The sequence below is a fragment of the Molossus molossus genome, unplaced genomic scaffold, assembly GCF_014108415.1.
Source record: "Molossus molossus isolate mMolMol1 unplaced genomic scaffold, mMolMol1.p scaffold_m16_p_11, whole genome shotgun sequence".
In the NCBI taxonomy this organism is placed as follows: Eukaryota; Metazoa; Chordata; class Mammalia; order Chiroptera; family Molossidae; genus Molossus; species Molossus molossus.
In genome coordinates, this window is record NW_023425346.1 from 71,097,937 (window position 1) to 71,119,465 (window position 21,529).

Below are 21,529 nucleotides of genomic sequence, written 5' to 3' on the forward strand. Positions count from 1 at the left end.
AACCAGCTGCGTTTGTGAAGAAGTTAAGTGACCAATCTGTAGAACCAGGGAAGTCCATCATCCTGGAGAGCACCTACACTGGGACACTTCCCATTTCAGTTACCTGGAGAAAGGATGGCGTCAACCTAACTTCCTCTGAACGATGCAGTATAGTCACAACGGAGAAAACTTGCATCCTGGAAATTCTAAATAGCACAAAAAGAGATGCAGGACAGTATTCCTGTGAGATTGAAAACGAGGCAGGAAGGGATGTTTGCAAAGTTCTGGTGTCTACATTAGGTGTGTTGTCTTACTCTGTCTTAAATGATTGGCATTCATCTATAGGAAGCATGGTTTGTCCGGCTTTCTTTCGTTCCAGCTGCTAATTGTGAGCCTTCCTTCTTCAGAACCACCTTATTTTGTTACGGAACTGGAACCTGTGGAGGCATCAGTCGGAGATTCGGTTTCTTTACAGTGCCAAGTTGCTGGGACACCAGAAATCACAGTGTCTTGGTACAAAGGGGACACCAAGTTACGGCCAACTCCTGAATATAGGACCTACTTTACCAACAACGTGGCCACGTTTGTTTTTAATAAAGTGGATATCAGTGACAGTGGAGAGTACACATGTAAGGCAGAAAATAGTATAGGAACTGCTTCTTCTACGACTGTCTTCAGAATTCAAGGTGATGATGTGATTTTAGAAATTGCGAAATGTCTTTTTTTTCCTTATCTTCACTCTTTTATCTTTAAAGGGAAATTTTCATTTCATCTACTAATGCCTCAGGTATCACTTGTCTTCCTACAGAACGCCAGCTCCCACCTTCCTTTGCAAGACAATTAAAGGACATTGAACAAACTGTTGGGTTACCAGTTACACTCACTTGTCGATTAAATGGCTCTGCACCCATCCAAGTGAGCTGGTATAGAGATGGGGTACTTTTGCGAGATGATGAAAATCTACAGACATCCTTTGTAGATAATGTGGCAACTCTGAAAATTTTTCAGACTGACTTGAGTCACTCTGGCCAGTACTCTTGCTCAGCTTCCAATCCACTTGGAACAGCATCTTCTAGCGCTAGACTGACAGCAAGAGGTTTGTCCCCGGGTTAATCTTTCTCTTTGTAAACCATGACTTCTTAATCATTGACAAAGTAGAAATGGCCAATGACAAAAGCAATAAAACTACAACTTGTCTTTTCTTCTCATCTTCCAGAACCTAAGAAATCTCCCTTCTTTGACATCAAGCCTGTATCTATAGATGTTATTGCTGGAGAAAGTGCTGACTTTGAGTGTCACGTGACTGGCGCTCAACCAATGCGTATCACTTGGTCAAAAGATAACAAGGAGATCCGTCCTGGAGGAAACTATACGATTACATGTGTGGGAAACACTCCCCATCTGAGAATTCTTAAAGTAGGCAAAGGAGATTCTGGTCAGTATACTTGCCAAGCAACCAACGATGTTGGCAAAGACATGTGCTCGGCTCAACTCAGTGTAAAAGGTATCATTACATGGAATTTACCAATATTTGTTCTTTCCCATGTTTGTATAATTATCTTGTAAAAGTTTCTTTAGTTTTTAAATTTGGGGGATAAATGAACAGAATCATGTTACAATTTAATATTTGTGTTGGAGGTAACATTGATCAAAGTTCTGTTTTCTCTTCATGTTGTTCTTTAAGTTAGTGTATAGTGTAGTCCCACCAAAAAGTATTGTTTAATTGATAAATGTTTCAACTATCCATTCTTCTTTTCCAACTCTTTCCTGTTACATGGCATTCTGAGTTATCATTACTACATTTTAATTGAATACTTCTATAATACAATAACTTGTATGTTTGAGCTTATATATTCAAACTACAAAATAAGCTTATCAATGTAATTTTCTTTAAAAATATTAAAAGCTTACTTGACAGAAAAGACAACTTATTTCACCACAAAATTCTCAGAAAATATATTCTTAAGAAACCAGTTTAAATAAGCACTTACAGCATCTTCACTACAAACATGTTATTTTTTCCTTTGATTTACTAGAACCTCCAAAGTTTGTTAAGAAATTAGAAGCTTCAAAAGTTGCAAAGCAGGGAGACTCCATCCAACTGGAATGTAAAATAAGCGGTTCCCCAGAAATCAAAGTTTTGTGGTTCCGAAATGACAGTGAGCTTCACGAAAGCTGGAAATACAGCATGTCATTCATCAATTCTGTGGCGTTGCTTACCATCAATGAAGCCAGCGCTGAGGACAGTGGAGACTACATCTGTGAGGCTCACAATGGTGTTGGTGAGGCCAGCTGCAGCACGGCGCTGACCGTCAAAGGTTAGGCACGCTGAACTGCTCCCTTCATTTGCCTCTGATGTGCATGCCTGCTCGGTAATGTTATGAACTCCAAAGTAAAAAGGCTAGTTAAGGGTATTTGCTTGCAATTTTTAAACTAGTTTCTATGAATTGTCGTTTCTTAAGTTAGCGTAGTGTTACATGGTCATACCAGTCATTCTTAACAATTGTAGATTCTAATTTGTTTTTCCTTTTTAGTAAGCAAATGTTCTCATTGTTTAACTTCTTTTCCTTTTTTTTTTCTGGTAGCACCTCCTGTTTTCACCCAGAAGCCTTCTCCAGTAGGAGCCCTTAAAGGCTCTGATGTCATCTTACAATGTGAAATTTCGGGGACCCCCCCATTTGAAGTGGTATGGGTGAAAGACCGAAAGCAAGTTCGAAGCAGCAAGAAATTTAAAATTACTTCAAAAAATTTTGACGCCAGTCTCCATATCCTTAATCTTGAAGCCTCTGACGTGGGAGAATATCACTGCAAAGCCACTAACGAGGTGGGAAGTGACGCGTGTGTTTGCACTGTCAAGTTCAGAGGTTTGTATCTATGGGCACAAATATATATATGTCTCTTCCTTTCATCTTTTCGTGCTTGATCAATAATTGATGTGGGCACGATTCTCATGTTTTTTCTTTGTAAACCACAAATGTCTTTCATCAGAACCCCCACGATTTGTGAAAAAGCTGAGTGACACCTCCACCCTTGTTGGGGACGCAGTCGAGTTACGGGCTGTTGTGGAAGGCTTCCAGCCAATTTCCGTTGTGTGGCTGAAAGATAAGGGCGAAGTCATCAGAGAGAGTGAAAACACAAGGATTTCATTCGTTGATAACGTTGCCACCCTCCAGCTTGGGAGCCCAGAAGCATCGAACGCGGGAAAATATGTGTGCCAAATCAAAAATGACGCTGGGATGAGAGAATGCTCGGCCGTCCTGACTGTACTAGGTCAGTAACACAGTCCATCCAGAGGAGAAAAAAACCAAGTTATTGATCCATGATCATTTTCTGCAAATATTACTCTCCCCCAATGTTAACTACACTCTTCATTTGGAAGGTGGCTTTATTTTCAATGCAATATACTTCTTCTTTTAGAACCAGCCAGAATCATAGAGAAACCGGAACCCATGACTGTCACCACAGGAAACCCCTTCGCGTTAGAGTGTGTGGTGGCTGGAACACCAGAGCTTTCAGCCAAGTGGTTCAAAGATGGAAGAGAAATCTCTGCAGACAGCAAGCATCACATCACGTTCATCAACAGAGTGGCTTCCCTTAAGATCCCCTGTGCAGAAATGAGTGACAAGGGCTTATACAGCTTTGAAGTGAAAAACAGTGTTGGTAAAAGTAACTGCACTGTATCTGTTCACATTTCCGGTAAGTAGCATGTGGTTTTGATGACTAGATCGTTTTTCCTGGAAAACAAAAGAAGATTCTCTTTAAACAGAAAACTACCCCTGTCCACATAGATCGCATCGTGCCTCCATCCTTCATCCGCAAGCTGAAAGACACAAACGCCACCCTGGGCGCCTCGGTGGTTTTGGAGTGTCGAGTCTCTGGCTCGGCCCCCATCTCGGTGGGCTGGTTTCAGGATGGAAATGAGATCGTTAGCGGGCCTAAATGCCAGTCCAGCTTTTCAGAGAATGTCTGCACTTTGAAGCTGAGCCGATTGGAGCCTTCCGACACGGGCACATACACGTGCGTGGCTGCCAACGTGGCTGGTTCGGAGGAGTGCTCAGCAGTCCTCACTGTGCAAGGTCAGTGTGCAAGGATCGGGCTGCCGCCTCTCCAGGCTCTTCCACGTGACTCAGTGCCTGCCCTGCAGGGACTTTCTTTATTTCGTCTTCATTTCTTAGTCTTGGCTCCCTTTTCTTTTTTTTTTAGATTATTTTTTATTGTATTTCATTGTTTCCATCACCATTTCTCTCTTCTTCCATCTCCATCCACCCCTTTCCCCCTGCATTCATCACACTGTGGTCCGTGTCCATGAGTCCTCATTTTTTCCTTGTTTCCTCAATCCCTCCACCCCTCAACCCCACCCCCACCACTCAGAGCTGTCTGCCTTCTCCCTATCTATGAGTCTGTCTCTATTTTGCTTGATACTTCCGTGTGTTCATTAAATTCCACATACGAGTGAGATCATATAGTACTTGTCTTTCTCTAAGTGGCTTATTTCATTTAGCATAATGTTTTCCATGTCCATCCATGCTGTTGCAAAAGGGTAAAAATTTTTTCCTTTTCACAGCAGAATAGTATTCCATTGTGTACATGTACCACAGCTTTTTTTATCCACTCATCTTCTGATGGACACTTGGGCTGCTTCCAGATCTTGGCTATTGTAAATAATGCTTCAATGAACATAGGGGTGCATATATTCTTTCGAATTAGGTTTTGGGTTTCTTCGGCTACTTTCCCAGAAATACGAATTGGCTCCCTTTCCTTCCAATAGCAAAAGCACCTCTCACTTGGATCTTTTTTTCTCTTGATCTTCCCCTTCTCCTGGGGTATCTAGAACCACCATCTTTTGAACAAACCCCCGATTCTGTGGAAGTTTTACCTGGAATGAGCCTCACGTTCACCGCTGTCATTAGAGGCACCCCTCCTTTCAAGGTCAAATGGTTTAGAGGCAGCAGGGAGCTGGTGTCAGGGGAGTCCTGCACCATCTCTCTGGAAGACTCTGTCACAGAGCTGGAGTTGTTCGAGGTGGAGCCTTTGCAGAGTGGAGACTACTCCTGCCTCGTCACTAATGACGCCGGAAGTGCTTCCTGCACTGCACATCTTTTTGTGAAAGGTTTGCTGTTCTCGCCAATTCATGTATCTTTACATTCTTTTTCTAAGTCTCCATTTGAAGATGTCAATTTTACGCTCATATTTTCTCCTTATAGAACCAGCCACCTTTGTGAAAAGATTGGCTGATTTCAGTGTTGAGACAGGAAGCCCCATAGTTCTTGAGGCCACGTATACAGGCACGCCTCCCATCTCGGTGAGCTGGATGAAGAATGAGTTCCCTCTTTCCCAGTCTCCCAACTGCAGCGTTACCATGACAGAAAAATCTACTATCCTGGATATTCTTGACAGCACAATAGAGGATTATGCACAATACAGTTGCCTGATAGAAAATGAGGCCGGTCAAGATATTTGTGAAGCTCTGGTATCTGTCTTAGGTGTGTTGACAGTTACCTCTTTTTATTGCTCTCTTTTCTTCCTTTTAAAACAGCCTCTTTTAGTTAGCATGATTGATTGATTGACTACCATTCTTTGTACCTCAGAACCACCTTATTTTATTGAACCTCTGGAACATGTGGAAGCAGCCATTGGAGAACCTACAACTTTACTGTGTAAAGTGGATGGAACCCCAGAAATCAGAATTTCTTGGTATAAAGAACACACAAAGCTACGATCAGCTCCTGCATATAAAATGCAATTCAAAAATAACGTTGCCTCCTTAGTAATCAACAAGGTGGACCATAGTGACGTGGGAGAGTATACATGCAAGGCGGAAAACAGTGTGGGGGCAGTCGCTTCTTCAGCTGTGCTTATTATCAAAGGTGATGATGGTTTTGCTTAACAAGTCTTGCTGTGTGTTGACAGATCCATGTTCTTAAAAAACATCAAAATTTTAATGGACTGAAATATGTTGTAGATATTTTCTCTCTTGTAAATAAGGTCTATCTGTAACTTCTTTGCAGAGCGCAAACTTCCACCTACTTTTGCAAAAAAGCTGAAGGATGTTCATGAGACTCTCGGCTTCCCAGTTGCATTTGAATGTCGCATCAATGGCTCAGAGCCTCTTCAAGTGTCTTGGTACAAAGATGGGGCACTTTTGAAAGATGATTCTAATTTGCAGACATCTTTTGTTCATAATGTAGCAACTCTTCAGATTTTGCAAACTGACCAGAGCCATGTTGGTCAGTACAATTGCTCAGCTTCTAATCCTCTTGGGACTGCTTCATCCAGTGCCAAACTCATTCTCTCAGGTGAGTAGCTCATCACATTACCCTCTTCATTATAAAGGAGCTTCGGTGCTCTGGGCCACCAAACCCTGATGGCACTTTGTTTCTGATCCATGTCTGGGAGCATGAAAACTGAAATCACCATGTTGGTCTTTGTTCTTTTCAGAGCATGAAGTGCCTCCTTTCTTTGATCTAAAGCCTGTATCAGTAGATCTTGCTCTTGGAGAAAGTGGTTCTTTTAAATGTCATGTAACGGGGACTGCACCAATCAAAATCACTTGGGCCAAAGATAACCGAGAGATTCGCCCTGGAGGCAACTACAAGATGACTTTGGTTGAAAATACTGCCACTCTGACAGTTCTCAAAGTAGGCAAAGGCGATGCTGGGCAATATACCTGCTATGCGAGCAATGCAGCTGGAAAAGACTCTTGTTCTGCTGATCTGGGTGTACAAGGTATTCATTTGAGTAAAGTAGTAAGGTCTCTTTTACATTTTCAGTATCTTAAAATATAAGAGGAAGGATGTACTCGAAAGTTATGTTTAAGATCATGGTCTAGTAAGTAGAAGTCATCATGTGGATCCAGGGTCTTCCAAATGGGGTCAACTTTAAAAAATAATTTAAAGGCTAAAAATAGAGATTAGAGAGAGAGAGAACAAAAACTTTTCACAGAAGTGCAAGAAAATCCAAGTTTGAAGGAGGTTATCATAGGACAAAAAGTTATCTCAAATGTCTTATTTTCCACAATGGTTATTAAATGAATGGATTTTGTCCCTCTAAGGGACAAACTATCAAGCCCTTTAAGAAGAGTCCAGATTAATTATGTCAATAGCTTTTCCTCCATTCGCCCCACTTAACTAATCCTGGAAGCCAAGTGGGTGGAGAGTACAACAATATCTGACATTAAAAAAGACAGCCATTTCCTTCATTAGCATGTTCATGGCTGCTATTGTCAGAAGTTAGATGCTTAACTCAGTGGGCTGCTGGTCAACCCATTAGAGCATTATTAAGGATTTTCATGGTAGTGGTGATTTATAAATATCTTGAAATTAAAATAGAGTTAGATTTAGCAGCTTAGTTGCTCTATGGCATATAGCTAACCAACTTTGTCACCTAAAGCCTATAAGAAAGTGGCACTTTAAAAATATTAAGATAACTGACCCAATTTTCCTACTTTGACTCATCATGATACATAACTGATATCTTTTCAGTGGAGAAATAGAAAGTTCTCCACTGAATCATGTACAGGAACTAATCCAACTCTCACTTCCTATGAGCCTCTGAGTGCTTCCTCCAACAGATACACATTCTGCCTCTGATCTTGCACTAGAAAAATGATTCTTTGATTGGGAAGGGGTTACACAATAGGTATGAATGTCTTTTCCTCCTTCCTTCTGCAATAATATTTGACATGAGTGCTTGCAAAATAAATGTACCTAAAAACCTCTCTATTGAACCCCCTCCCCCCCTTAATCTTGAGTTCTATGTATCTTTTCCACCACTTACTTTGCGTTTTCCCTCTTGGTTCCATAGAACCACCCAGGTTCATTAAAAAGCTAGAACCTTCAAGAATTGTGAAACAGGATGAACACACGAGATATGAATGTAAAATAGGAGGGTCTCCAGAAATCAGAGTTTTGTGGTACAAAGACGAAACTGAACTTCAAGAGAGCAGTAAATTCAGAATGTCGTTCCTGGACTCGGTGGCGGTGCTGGAGATGCACCATCTCCGTGTGGAAGACAGCGGCGACTACACGTGCGAGGCGCGCAACGCCGCGGGCAGCGCGAGCAGCAGCACCTCCTTAAAAGTTAAAGGTCAGCTCACTCTCCCTTTGCGTTTTCACATTAACCTCCTCTCTGGTTGTCCTCTTAATACCCTGTTTGACTCTCCGTCCATGTCTTAAGCCTTTTAAAGGTACAATAGAACCTTGAGATTGATGTTTTCTCTATAATGGAATGGAAAAGTGACTCTTACTTGTAACAATACACTTGCAGAATGCATCCTAATTTTTCCTTTTCCCCCCCTAACTTAATTACCTTCCGATTTTAGAACCACCCCTTTTCCGCAAAAAACCTCAGCCGATTGAGACCCTGAAAGGAACTGATGTTCATCTTGAATGTGAGCTTCAGGGTACTCCCCCATTTCAAGTGTCTTGGCATAAAGACAAGAGAGAACTTAGGAATGGCAAGAAGTACAAGATAATGTCTGAGAACTTCCTGACGAGTATTCACATCCTCAACGTGGACACTGCAGACATCGGGGAATATCAGTGTAAAGCCACGAATGACGTGGGGAGTGACACTTGTGTTGGTTCTATCACCATGAAAGGTTAGAAGGGCTTCATTCTCTTCTGCTTACTATTTTCCTTCTAATATTACTGTTTTGCGGTCTCTTGGCTTTTGCCCCATTCTTTATCACTAGCTTTCTTTTCTACATTTCCCTTTTATTCCTTTCCAAATGTTCTAGGGTGCATCCCATTTCTAAATCCTACCAAGTATCCTTTTAGACAACTGTTTTTCAATAAGTTTTGACTGCATTTAGAAAAGCTGAAGGGGACAGAATGTTCAACTCTGTCTCCTTACTCCAACTCCAATGTGTCCTTGCTCCCATCCACCAACTATGCCTCTTGTTTAAGATATGGAAACAGCCCTGGCCAGTTTGGCTCAGCGGTTAGAGTGTCGGCCTGCGGTCCGGAGAGACCCGGGTTCGGTTCCCGCTAAGGGCACGTACTTCGGTTGCAGTTTGCCCCCGGCCCTGGTTGGTCGTGCGGGTGGCAGCCACTCGATGTGTCCCTTCATGTCGATGTTTCTCTCTCTCTCTCCCTTCCTCTCTCTCCCTCCCACTCTGTCTGTACGGAGAATGAAAAAATATCCTCGGGTGAGGATAAAAAAAAAAAAAGATATGGAAACAACACATCACTACTTTGATTCCTAGCACTCATGATTTAAGAAAAATGCTATTAACCCCACCCATTTTAAATTGATTATATGCCTCTTTTCCATCAGCACCACCAAGGTTTGTGAAGAAGCTAAGTGACATTTCTACCATCGTTGGTGAAGAGGTTCAGCTGCAGACTACTATTGAGGGCGCTGAGCCCATTGCAGTGGTGTGGTTCAAAGATAAGGGAGAAATTGTTAGAGAAAGTGACAACGTATGGATTTCTTATTCAGAAAATACTGCAACCCTCCAGTTTTCAAGAGCAGAAATAGCTAATGCTGGGAAATACACCTGCCAGATCAAAAATGATGCTGGAGTGCAAGAGTGTTTCGCCACACTGTCCGTTCTTGGTCAGTACAAATAGGGTGTTATTATGAACATACGGCACACATTTACGAGTGTCCACATTTTCTTTGGTTTTTCTATTTGATTTTAAAACTTTGGTGCAATGTTATCCCATTGTAGAACCTGCATCAATTGTGGAAAAGCCAGGATCCATAAACGTTACCACAGGAGACACCTGTACCCTGGAGTGCGTAGTCACTGGCACACCCGAACTCAGTACTAAGTGGTTTAAGAATGGAAAAGAACTGACAAGTGACAGCAAATACAAAATAAGCTTCTTCAACAAAGTATCTGGCCTTAAGATTATCAACGTGGCACCCAGTGACAGTGGGGTGTACAGTTTTGAGGTGCAAAACCCTGTTGGCAAAGACAGCTGTGCAGCCTCAGTTCAAGTTTCAGGTAGGTTGGTTAGGCTTTTGTTTCAGTGTTGTTATAATGTAGTTCCTGATTTACATATATATGTATGGGAAGATCCATCTTCTACAGCATGACATGAGTCTGACGTCCTCTGAGTCAGCAAAATCAGAGGTAACATAGTATAGAGTTAGAAGAAAACCAAGTTCAGCCCTGGCCAGTTTGGCTCGGCAGTTAGAGCATCAACCTGTGGACCAAAGGGTCTTGGGTTTGATTCCTGTTCAAGGGCGCATATCTGGGTTGCAGATTCTATCCCCGGCCCCACTTGGGGTCATGAAAGAGGCAACGAATAGATGTTCCTCTTACATCAATGTTTCTCTTTCACTCTCTAAAAATCAATGGAAATATATCCTCAAGTGAGTATTAACCAAAAGAGAGAGAGAAAGAAAGGAAACCAAGTTCAGAGGTTATATCTTTTTCTCATGGAGGAATGTCCACAATTCAGGGTGGTAGGAGTAAAACTTAATCCCTGGATAAAGATAAAGTGGTCTTCTACTATCACTAATCACAGCAAAGAGAAACCAAAATCTCTAACAAGTCAACCAGCACATCCTGCCCATTGATCCAAAAGGTTTTCGACTGTGTGACTCTATAGGGAATTCCTTGATACCTCGCAAAAGAGCCAAATGGGCCCTGGCCGGTTTGGCTCAGCGGTTAGAGCGTCCACCTGCGGTCCGGAGAGACCCGGGTTCGGTTCCCGCTAAGGGCATGTACTTCGGTTGCAGTTTGTCCCCGGCCCTGGTTGGTCGTGCGGGTGGCAGCCACTCGATGTGGCCCTTTCACATCGATGTTTCCCTCTCTCTCTTTTCCTCTCTCTCCCTCCCACTCTGTCTGTACAAAGAATGGAAAAATGTCCTCGGGTGAGGATAAAAAAAAAAAAAGCGCCAAATGGGCTAGGTATAGTCCATCAAAAAGACAGCAATTCTCTTTTCAAATAATTTTATAACTGATGTCCCTTGTTTGTTTTACTTTTATCACATTTAGACCGAACTATTCCTCCTTCATTCACAAGAAAATTGAAAGAGACGAATGGTCTATCTGGCTCCTCGGTTGTAATGGAGTGCAAAGTCTATGGATCACCTCCGATCTCTGTGTCCTGGTTCCACGAGGGAAACGAGATCAGCAGTGGTAGGAAATACCAGACCACCCTGACAGATAACACATGTGCTTTAACTGTGAACATGCTGGAAGAATCAGATGCCGGTGATTACACCTGTATAGCTACCAATGTGGCTGGTTCTGATGAATGCAGTGCTCCTTTGACTGTCAGAGGTCAGTTAAAAATACAGTAAAAATAGAACTGCATTTCATAATTGATAAGCATTTTGATCATCACAAATCAAAAATATTAAATTTTCCTGCTGTCTGCTCTTTTGTTTAGAACCACCATCTTTTGCTCAGAAGCCTGATACCATGGATGTTTTAACTGGAGCCAATGTGACCTTCACAAGCATCCTAAAGGGCACACCTCCTTTCAGTGTCAGCTGGTTCAAGGGTAGCAGTGAACTAGTACCAGGGGACAGATGCAATGTGTCTTTGGAAGGCTCAGTTGCTGAACTGGAGCTGTTTGATGTAGATACATCACATAGCGGAGACTACACCTGCATAGTCAGTAATGAAGCTGGCAAAGCTTCCTGCACAACACATCTCTACGTAAAAGGTTTGTTTGCTGTCCCCACACTGCCACAGTCAACACACATGAGTTAACAGACCTGCCTGCATCCGTGTGTATACACATCTGATTTCGTATTTCCAATCTGTTTATAGCCCCGGCTAAGTTTGTGAAGAGGCTCAATGATTACAGCATAGAGAAAGGAAAGGCCCTGATCCTAGAGGGCACGTACACTGGAACTCCTCCAATTTCAGTGACGTGGAAGAAAAATGGCATAAATATATCTCCTTCTCAGAGGTGTAATTTAACCACAACTGAAAAGTCCTCCATCCTGGAAATCCCAAGTACCGCAGTAGACGATGCAGGGCAATACAACTGCTACATTGAAAATGCTTCTGGAAAAGATTCCTGTTCGGCACAAATACTGATCCTAGGTTTGTTGTGACTGCACGTTCCTATCTTCATATTTAAGTAGTCATTCTGGCCCGTCTCCTTCATGACTTATTCTCTCTTTTGCCTGTAGAGCCACCGTATTTTGTCAAGCAGCTAGAGCCGGTGAAGGTGACTGTTGGAGATTCTGCCTCTTTGCAGTGCCAGCTTGCTGGCACCCCTGAGATAGGGGTGTCCTGGTACAAAGGAGATACCAAGTTGAGACCCACTACCACCTACAAGATGCATTTCAGGAACAACGTTGCCACCCTGGTTTTCAACCAGGTCAGCAGTCAGGACAGCGGAGAATACATCTGCAGAGCGGAAAACAGTGTGGGAGAAGTCTCTTCGTCAACTTTCCTTACTGTTCAAGGTGATTGCAATATTTCAGAAGTGAATGAATTTGTATTTCGTTCGAATGAGGTTTGAAATATTTGCTGAGAGCCTTGATTTTAGGAAGTTGATTCCAAATGCCGAATTTTCTGCTTTCGTAATTCCATCCATAATTAGTGGCGTATCTTTTTCTATTGCATTTACAGAGAGAGGTAAGATGACTGAATCTTCAGTTGGAAGGATCATGTAATCCTTTGTCTCTATGATTAAATCTTCAAGAAAAATGAGGGACCATAGTTTTAAAATCCCACCCCACGGGTCTGTCATTCAGTAGGCTAGAAGGCAGTCTTGAAAAGTAGGAGAGCCTGCTGCATTCCCAGAGATGTCCCTAAGCTGTTCACGTTCTCTGTTGGCTTACATATCTTCACGCCTGCTGTGCATTAGGCTGGCCTCAGAGTGACACTTTCGCTCCAAAAATTTACATTTTTCCTTGTGACCAAGTTCATTCCAGAGATGTTAATACCTCCTGATACTTGAACTAGCATTATCTATGTCACAATAACTGTGAGAAGAATGTTCAGTAAATTTAAAGTGTCCAGAAGCATTTATTACTTTAATTCTGTTCCTACAGAGCAAAAACTTCCACCGTCATTTTCTCGACAACTGAGAGATGTTCAAGAAACGGTCGGGCTGCCAGTTGTTTTTGAGTGTGCCATAAGTGGATCAGAACCTCTCTCGGTGTCATGGTATAAAGACGGCAAGCCGTTGAAAGACGGCGCAAATGTACAAACATCGTTTTTAGATAACGTGGCCACTCTCAATATTTTTAAAACAGACCGGAGCCTGGCAGGCCAGTATTCTTGCACAGCCACGAACCCTATTGGGTCTGCTTCTTCCAGTGCCAGACTCATCCTCACAGGTTTGTGGATTCTTCCACTTCTTTCTATTTCTGTGATTAAAACTTTTATAATCAAATACCAAATGAGGGAGAAAACGTCATGATTTCTGTCAACTGGGATGGTCCAGATGAAGAGTCTGAAACCTTGTCTTTCTGCTCTCCTCCTAGAGGGGAAGAACCCCCCCTTCTTTGACATCCACGTTGCCCCCGTGGATGCTGTGGTGGGAGAAAGTGCGGACTTCGAGTGCCACGTTACTGGGACCCAACCGATAAAGGTCAGCTGGGCCAAAGACAACCGGGAGATACGAAGTGGTGGCAACTACCAGATCAGTTATCTGGAAAACACCGCCCACCTGACCATTCTGAAAGTAGACAAGGGAGACTCTGGGCAGTACACCTGCTTTGCTGTGAATGAAGTGGGAAAGGACTCCTGCACAGCGCAACTTAATATCAAAGGTAGTGTTGGTTTTGCATGTGATGATAAGATGGGATAGTTACAGTCTATACTAAGGGCTCTGTTTTTACTAGAACAAATGAAATTTCAGAACACATTTTTAAACAAATAGCATAAAAATGATTAAAAAGAAATTAGTTTCTCTAGAGAACAAGTGATCTTTTAACATCTGTATTCTCTAAAATTTTACATAATCTACATAATCATAAGACCAACCTCCCATTTGTTTGATTCTATTTTTTTACAACTACCTGCTTCTATAAATGGCCGTTGGTTATCCTTATCTATCCCTTAAATCAGCTAACAATTTAGAAAAGGCTTTGGAAGGAAGCTGAAATGTTTAGGAACGCACACTGATATTTTGTATTTAGTTGGTCAGCATTGACGTTTAATGAAAAATATTACTTCTTTTTTAAAACAAAAAACAAACAAACAAAAAAACCTCATATTAATACCTGCTTCTGGATTCCACGTCATGTATCCTTGCAATTTCTTCCAGAGCGGCTCACCCCACCAAGTTTCACCAAAAAGCTCTCAGAGACAGTAGAAGAAACAGAAGGGAATTCTTTCAAACTCGAGGGCCGCGTTGCCGGCTCCCAGCCGATAACTGTTGCTTGGTACAAGAATAATGTAGAGCTCCATCCAACGTCTAACTGTGAAATCACATTCAAGAACAACGTTCTGCTGCTGCAAGTCAAGAAGGCGGGCATGGGCGATGCTGGTTTGTACACGTGCAAAGTGTCAAACGATGCAGGCTCCGCTCTGTGCACATCGTCCATTGTCATCAAAGGTTAGTCGTCTTCATGGCTCCCAGGCTGTTGTGCTTTTTCACTGCCTATGAGACAGTCATGTGCAAAGCCTCTGATATGTGCATTTCTTCTTCAGCTCTGTAGACCAAATACGTTATAGTGGATATAAATGTAAATTATTCAGTTGACTTACCATAATCCCATATGTTTACTTAAAATATATATTGTCATTTAATTACATGACTCAGCTAAGTAGGTGTCATATGATAACTGGACTAAATATCTTGTCTAGTAAATCACATCCCAAAATTCTCTCGGGCAGCTAAAAGTGTAAGTCTTCTTTGAAATTCATGCATAAGTGACATAAATTTTTATGAAGCACCTTTATTTTGATATATTCTTAAATGTTTATCATTGACTATTGCATTAGCTTTGCTTATTATAAGTTATATCACATTTGGGGACATTCTTTTGTAAGTATATTTCTAAAGAATTATTGTTCGGCCTTGCCAGTGGGTCTCAGAGGTTAGTGTCAGCCCGCACATCGAAGGGTCACAGGTTCAATTTCCAGTCAAGGGTACGTACCTGGGTTGCAGGTTCAATCCCAGGCCCTGGTCAGAGCATATTCAAGAAGTGACCAATCAATGTGTCTCTCTCACATTGATGTTCCCCCCCACACACACATTTCCATTCTCTCTAAAAGAAGAAAAAAATCAATGGGAAGAATATCTCCTAGGATGAGGATTAACATAAATAAATAAACAAATATATAAATAAATAATTATTGTTTGACATATATTACCTGAAGCTTTTAGCCTATAAATGAACATGAATCCCATATAAAAGAACAAACTTGCTTTAAAAAAAAGTAGATGAGTGGAATGATATTACTGCATATCATTATGGAAAATGGATTTAAATACATAGTCATAACTTGAGGCAAAGAAATAGGCTGTGTTGTTTGTAGGGGATCTTTTCAATCTGGTCCTCTGACCTTAATGGATTCACCCAGATGATTATAATGCAGATTCATCAAAACCATTTTACAAATTAACCTCTTAAAAGCAGCTTGGAATTGACTACCCACTCTGGTGATGTAGCTGGCCATATCAGGGTGTACAGATAACAGGTTTATATCACCAATAGGCTAATATCATTGAGTTGTCTTAAAATTCAAATTTTGTCACTCATTTAATAGGATTTAAGTTCGTTTAATTTTAAAACATCATTAGTAAAATGAAAAATATGTGCTTGACATTGGCTTATATCCATGCTTTTGCCATTAATTAGATAAAACTTTCTATAGAAGTCTGAGACTATTTATTTATAGAGTTAAAAAAAAAAAAAAGAGTAGCCATCAGAAGTTTTCATCTTTGCAATCATGGATGTTGCCTTATTCTTATATATATATATATGGGTCTCAGAACCCCTGAATAAAATCATTGCAGAATACTGAGTAGTACATGGCTTTCATATAATGTTACATGTGGTCTTTTTCATTGGTTTTCATCTACACACTGAGCTTCAACTCCTAAATCCTTTGGGCAAAGATTGGATTTTCTGCATTTAATAGCTAAAGATGAACATCAGAGAAAATCACATATTAAGATGTGGGCTTATAGATTACTCAAATGTTGGCTTTCCCTAAGGGTAGCAAGAATTACTTATATAGATGAAAATAATTCCCCCAATAAGCCCTTAGATTTTAGAGTTCAGAGAAAATGCGGCTGTACCCAGGTTTGAGAGAATCAATAGTGTGCACAGAAGTTAGGATAACCACTAGTGCAATATCTGCAGTTCTTAATCAGGGCACAGGTGTTTGGCTGATTTAAGGGCAGCATGGCATCTGTTGTTTGTTTGTTTTTAAACCTTTTTTTAAAAAAAATTCAACAAATGTAACGACTTCAGAGAGAAATCAACCAGTCACTGTGATTCAGTTCTACTTTGGTACTCAGTGTTACTTGTTAAAAGCAACACTTGTTTCTTTTCGGGAATTTAATACTTATTTGCCTTTACATTCCTTTTGTGGTCCTTTTTATTTTTTCTTTAAAAATGCCTTTTTAATTCCAGAACCTAAGAAACCACCTGTGTTTGATCAGCACCTTAGTCCAGTAACAGTGAGAGAAGGAGAATTTGTGCAGCTCACCTGCCATGTCCAGGGTTCGGAGCCGATAAGGGTCCAGTGGCTGAAGGCTGGCAAGGAAGTCAAGCCTTCGGACAGGTGCAGCTTCAGCTTTGCTAACGGGACCGCTGTGCTGGAACTCAAGGATGTGGCGAAAGCAGATGCGGGGGATTATGTGTGTAAAGCTTCCAATGCAGCTGGAAGTGACACCTCCAAATCAAAAGTGACCGTTAAAGGTACAGCCGCCTCTAAAGTAGCACTCAGATTAAGCCAACAATTGCTTACATTTATTTGCTTTGCACAATTTAAATAAGAATGGAATTAGATTTTTAGAAATATCCGTTATTGCTAATTTGTGATGTATAGCCTCCTTATTATAATTGAAGGATTAGATAATTTAATGGAAACGATTTCAATAAAATTTGTCTGAAATTATCCTGGGTTCACCATCATATTTCTTGAACTTCTTTTTACTATGTATAAGAGGATAAAATTAGCCCTGGCCGGTTTGGCTCAGCAGTTAGAGCCTCGGCCTGTGGTCCAGAGAGACCCGGGTTCAGTTCCCGCTAAGGGCACGTACCTCGGTTGCAGTTTGTCCCCGGCCCTGGTTGGTCGTGCGGGTGGCAACCACTTGATTGTCCCTTTCATGTTGATGTTTCTCTCTCTCTCTCTCTCTCTCTCTCTCCCTCCTACTCTATCTGAACAAAAATGAAAAAATGTCCTCGGGTGAGGATTAAAAAAACAAAAAGAGGGTAAAATGAAGTAAAGTTCCAAAAGGATACTGTAATAATGTGATATAAGGTAGCCTGGTGTCATAACCCCGGCTGAAATCTGTATAATAAAGCCAAGTCTAGAAATATAAGATTTCATACTACTAATATGATTGTGGTTCACCCTGCATGTGAGGGATACAAGTAGTTATAAATATATATATATATATATATATATATATATATATATATATATATATGAAAACTGCTTTTTCTTCTGTAATTCACTCTCCTCTATAATGAGTCCTAGAATGCATCATAGTTTTGACTCTGTCAAACTCCTAAAACTTATTTTACAAAGACAGTTATTCATGCCAATCTTACGGTAATTATGATAACAAAACGTGTAAATGTGCTTTTCAGACAAACCAAGCGCTGCCCCGGCAGCTGAGAAAGCCGCAGTAGATGGGAAACTCTTCTTCGTCTCAGAACCGCAGAGTATCAGAGTGGTGGAAAGTAAGTACTTCATGAAAAACACATCTTCATCTTTCTTGTACACTTTACTACTGATTTAATTTGGGGAGACCTGATTTTGGAAAATTAAGTTTTCCATTCCTTTTCAAAATTCCTCAGAAACCACTGCCACATTCATTGCAAAAGTTGGTGGCGATCCAATCCCCAGTGTGAAATGGACAAAGGGGAAATGGAGACAGCTGAACCCAGGAGGCCGTGTGTCCATCCACCAGAAAGGCGATGAAGCAAAGCTGGAGATCAAAGACACCACAAAAACCGACTCTGGGTTATACCGCTGCGTCGCCTTTAATAAACACGGCGAAATTGAAAGTAATGTTAACCTACAGGTGGATGAAAGGAAGAAACAAGAGAAGATTGAAGGAGATCTTAGAGCAATGCTGAAAAAGTAAGTTCAATTAGAAAAACGTAATTTTCCACTCACCAAGGAAATCTCTCAAGAGGCGTGGACTGTCCCTCCAAGATTCAGATTCTGAAAGAACATAAGCACACAGACATTTTAACAGAAGACAATAAGCAAACAAATATACACAATAATTAGGTGGAAGTTAGTGGTTCGTTAAGATCAATTTCTGAATAATCATGTGAAGTTTTGAGAATTTTCATTAAGATTTTAAACAGAGGAAATGGCTTACATAGAAACCTGTGTGTTTCTAGGTGTGAAATTTTTGTTTCTGTGTATCATTCCTCATGCTCTGAATCATTTTCTAGATCAACTATTTTAAACGTTTTTCATAGATATCCATAATTTCAACACTATTTATGTTTCACCATAATTATTGGATTATTAAATTAATCAACATTTAATTTCCATGCACCTTTCCCATAACATATGATGTGTATCTCTTATTAATGCTTTCTCTATTGCTGTCATTAGTTTTCCTTGTAATTCTTTCATTGGGCTCTAAAATGTACAAAAACATTTTTGCTATTTTTTCGTTTTTAAAACTCTTTGGTCAAATTCCCACATTTTTGAACAGTGGTCCAGTCTTAATCCACTCCATCTCCACACTCACATTTCGTTTATTGTTTCACAGTGAGCATGATAACATGAACATTGCTTAAATAAAGGACACAGGATTATTCCTTTCTGAGGAAAAAAACCTTGTCATGAGATGTATAATCTTGGGGTGATGATAGACAATTGAAAATAAGTAGAAGATGGGTGATTTATGTTCGCTTCTTATTGCACTTAGGGCTCCGACCTTAAAGAGGGGCTCTGGGGAAGAAGAAGAGATCGATATCATGGAACTTCTCAAAAATGTTGACCCTAAAGAATATGAAAAATACGCCCGCATGTACGGAATCACCGACTTCCGCGGCCTTCTTCAAGCATTTGAACTGCTAAAGCAAAGTCAAGAAGAAGAGACGCATAGACTGGTACGACCTTCTGTATATCTCATCATCGTTAGACATTCACATCGGAAGACTAACATACCCCCTTTGAATTTCCAGAATCCTATAGTTGTATAAGAACATTTAATAGAACCTAAGCTGCATCTAAAATGGAAGCAGAATATAATCATGTATCCCCCTATTTCAAATTTTATTTCATATGTAATACTGATCGTCTTTTTTTTCTTCTCAGGAAATTGAGGAACTTGAGAAGTCAGAAAAAGAGGAAAAGGAGTTTGAAGAGCTTGTATCATTTATTCAGCAAAGACTGTCCCAGACAGAGGTAAAATTAAGGATGTCGATAGTAACGTGAACATGTTGTTATTGGGAATTACAAGGGAAGGAGTGACTTACGCATTTTAACCCTTTATTCTTCTAGCCTGTCACTCTGATCAAGGATATTGAAAATCAGACAGTATTGAAAGATAATGATGCTGTGTTCGAAATTGACATTAAGATTAATTATCCAGAAATCAAACTTTCGTGGTACAAAGGGACTGTAAAGCTGGAGCCCAGTGACAAATTTGAAATAAGCATCGATGGTGATCGACACACACTCAGAGTCAAAAACTGCCAACTTAAAGATCAGGGAAATTACAGATTGGTGTGTGGCCCACACATTGCTAGTGCTAAACTAACTGTCATTGGTAAGTAAAGAGTTTTCATTTTTTTTTACAAAAAGAGAAACCTGTGAGCTTGCTTGACGGTTGAGCACATCTGCTGTGATATTAAACAAAATGTGTGCTGCCTCCCACCGACAGAGCCGGCTTGGGAACGGCACCTGCAGGATGTGACTCTGAAGGAAGGCCAGACCTGCACCATGACATGCCAGTTTTCTGTGCCAAATGTGAAATCTGAGTGGTTCAGAAATGGCAGAATCCTCAAACCCCAAGGTAGACATAAAACAGAAGTGGAACACAAAGTCCATAAACTGACCATTGCAGATGTTCGAGCCGAAGACCAGGGGCAATACACCTGCAAATACAAAGGCCTTGAAACTTCAGCAGAGCTCAGGATTGAAGGTGGGTGAAGACTGTGGCTGGAGGGATGGCAGCACAGGTCAATGGCCAGTGGTGTGCAGGGCCCATCCACCCCACCATCGAGCACATCCCAGAGTGCTGCTGTGTTCGCATTCCCCAACACACACACTCATAGCATTCACTCCCGTCTCAAAACTCACGCAGAGTCAGAAGGGAAACATCCACGTAACTAGCAAGCAAGTCCTTTGCATAGTTCTTTTTGACCAGAAGCAGCTTTCAATCTAAACTAACACATGACTTTCTGCTAAATTCAATAAATCTTTACAATTCTACTAAATTCTATAATTCTCACATCTATGACTCTGATTCCCAGAAAGAAATCTGGGACAGGACAAGATCTGTATATCTAAAATATCTTGATTAAGAGTGGGTATTTTGTTTATATGAATTAATTTGACTCCATCTGTGTGGAACTTGATAGATAAAATTAACAGAATACATGATTAGTAGCTGTTTTTCAAAAATAATTATTCCATGTGAGGATCATATTCCAGCCTTCTGCATCTCTGAAATAAAGTGAAATCTCAAGATTTAGGAGCAAAACTATTCATCTCCTAGTCCTCTGATTACATGCATGATCTGAAGTTACCACTGGATGGTGTTAAGCGACTTTTTTACTATAATGGTAGCATCTACTTCCAGTCCAGTTTTTGGTGTCCATTTATAGTTGAAATATGACTGTATAACTTCTTATATACACAAGCATTTCAACTTCTCTGACTTGCTTTGCAATGGATACCAATACTAATAATATTTTAAAGTTCAAATATGCTAAATGGTTTTCACTTTAAAGAATGCAGTTGAAACCACTTATTTTTAAAATAATGCATCTTTTATTATGATCCTGCCAAAAAAAAAAACTCACCAAGGGGCGTATGACATCTAAGATGTTCATGATGCTGTCATAATTGAATTCTGGATTTCCAAATAAAATTTTGCAGAAGGACCCTTCATTCCAGCCTGTTCTCCTACTAAGCACCCTGCCATACTCAGTGGGTTGACAGCCTGCATGTCCACAAGTGCTTACAAAGCACGTTTCAGAACTTATAAAATGATCTTCTGAAATTTAGGAGTGCAGATTTCTTACTTAATTTGAAAAGATCTCATAGAGAAAGTTATACATGTCAAATAAACAATTCTAGGTTCCAAAGAGCAAAATTATTTTATGGAAGAAAGAAAGAATTTCAAAGGAGAATAAATTATAGAGTAAAATCAAGTTTATGTTTTCTTCATTTGGAACCTCTAATTTCACTAACATTTTTAGAAGTGTAATTCACTTTTGGGATATAAGCACCCTTGACTGTTGTTGC

The 21,529-nt window shown here is 40.6% G+C and overlaps 1 protein-coding gene across 1 annotated transcript in view; it reads left to right on the forward strand.

The window, feature by feature from the left end:
• The window catches only part of TTN (titin), a 272,606-nt gene that overhangs the window by 86,505 nt on the left and 164,572 nt on the right, over positions 1-21,529 (forward strand). Inside the window, exons 73-104 of the mRNA XM_036253264.1 lie at positions 1-279; positions 387-665; positions 788-1,075; positions 1,196-1,483; positions 2,016-2,297; positions 2,565-2,843; positions 2,968-3,249; positions 3,397-3,675; positions 3,768-4,055; positions 4,811-5,089; positions 5,184-5,462; positions 5,568-5,846; positions 5,988-6,275; positions 6,418-6,705; positions 7,783-8,064; positions 8,300-8,578; positions 9,256-9,537; positions 9,653-9,931; positions 10,931-11,218; positions 11,328-11,606; positions 11,714-11,992; positions 12,082-12,360; positions 12,952-13,239; positions 13,387-13,674; positions 14,172-14,462; positions 16,492-16,779; positions 17,677-17,769; positions 17,887-18,172; positions 18,981-19,164; positions 19,373-19,462; positions 19,559-19,826; positions 19,941-20,201. Coding sequence (XP_036109157.1) covers positions 1-279; positions 387-665; positions 788-1,075; positions 1,196-1,483; positions 2,016-2,297; positions 2,565-2,843; positions 2,968-3,249; positions 3,397-3,675; positions 3,768-4,055; positions 4,811-5,089; positions 5,184-5,462; positions 5,568-5,846; positions 5,988-6,275; positions 6,418-6,705; positions 7,783-8,064; positions 8,300-8,578; positions 9,256-9,537; positions 9,653-9,931; positions 10,931-11,218; positions 11,328-11,606; positions 11,714-11,992; positions 12,082-12,360; positions 12,952-13,239; positions 13,387-13,674; positions 14,172-14,462; positions 16,492-16,779; positions 17,677-17,769; positions 17,887-18,172; positions 18,981-19,164; positions 19,373-19,462; positions 19,559-19,826; positions 19,941-20,201 — 8,541 coding nt within the window. The remainder of the gene's footprint in view (positions 280-386; positions 666-787; positions 1,076-1,195; positions 1,484-2,015; positions 2,298-2,564; positions 2,844-2,967; positions 3,250-3,396; positions 3,676-3,767; positions 4,056-4,810; positions 5,090-5,183; positions 5,463-5,567; positions 5,847-5,987; positions 6,276-6,417; positions 6,706-7,782; positions 8,065-8,299; positions 8,579-9,255; positions 9,538-9,652; positions 9,932-10,930; positions 11,219-11,327; positions 11,607-11,713; positions 11,993-12,081; positions 12,361-12,951; positions 13,240-13,386; positions 13,675-14,171; positions 14,463-16,491; positions 16,780-17,676; positions 17,770-17,886; positions 18,173-18,980; positions 19,165-19,372; positions 19,463-19,558; positions 19,827-19,940; positions 20,202-21,529) is intronic.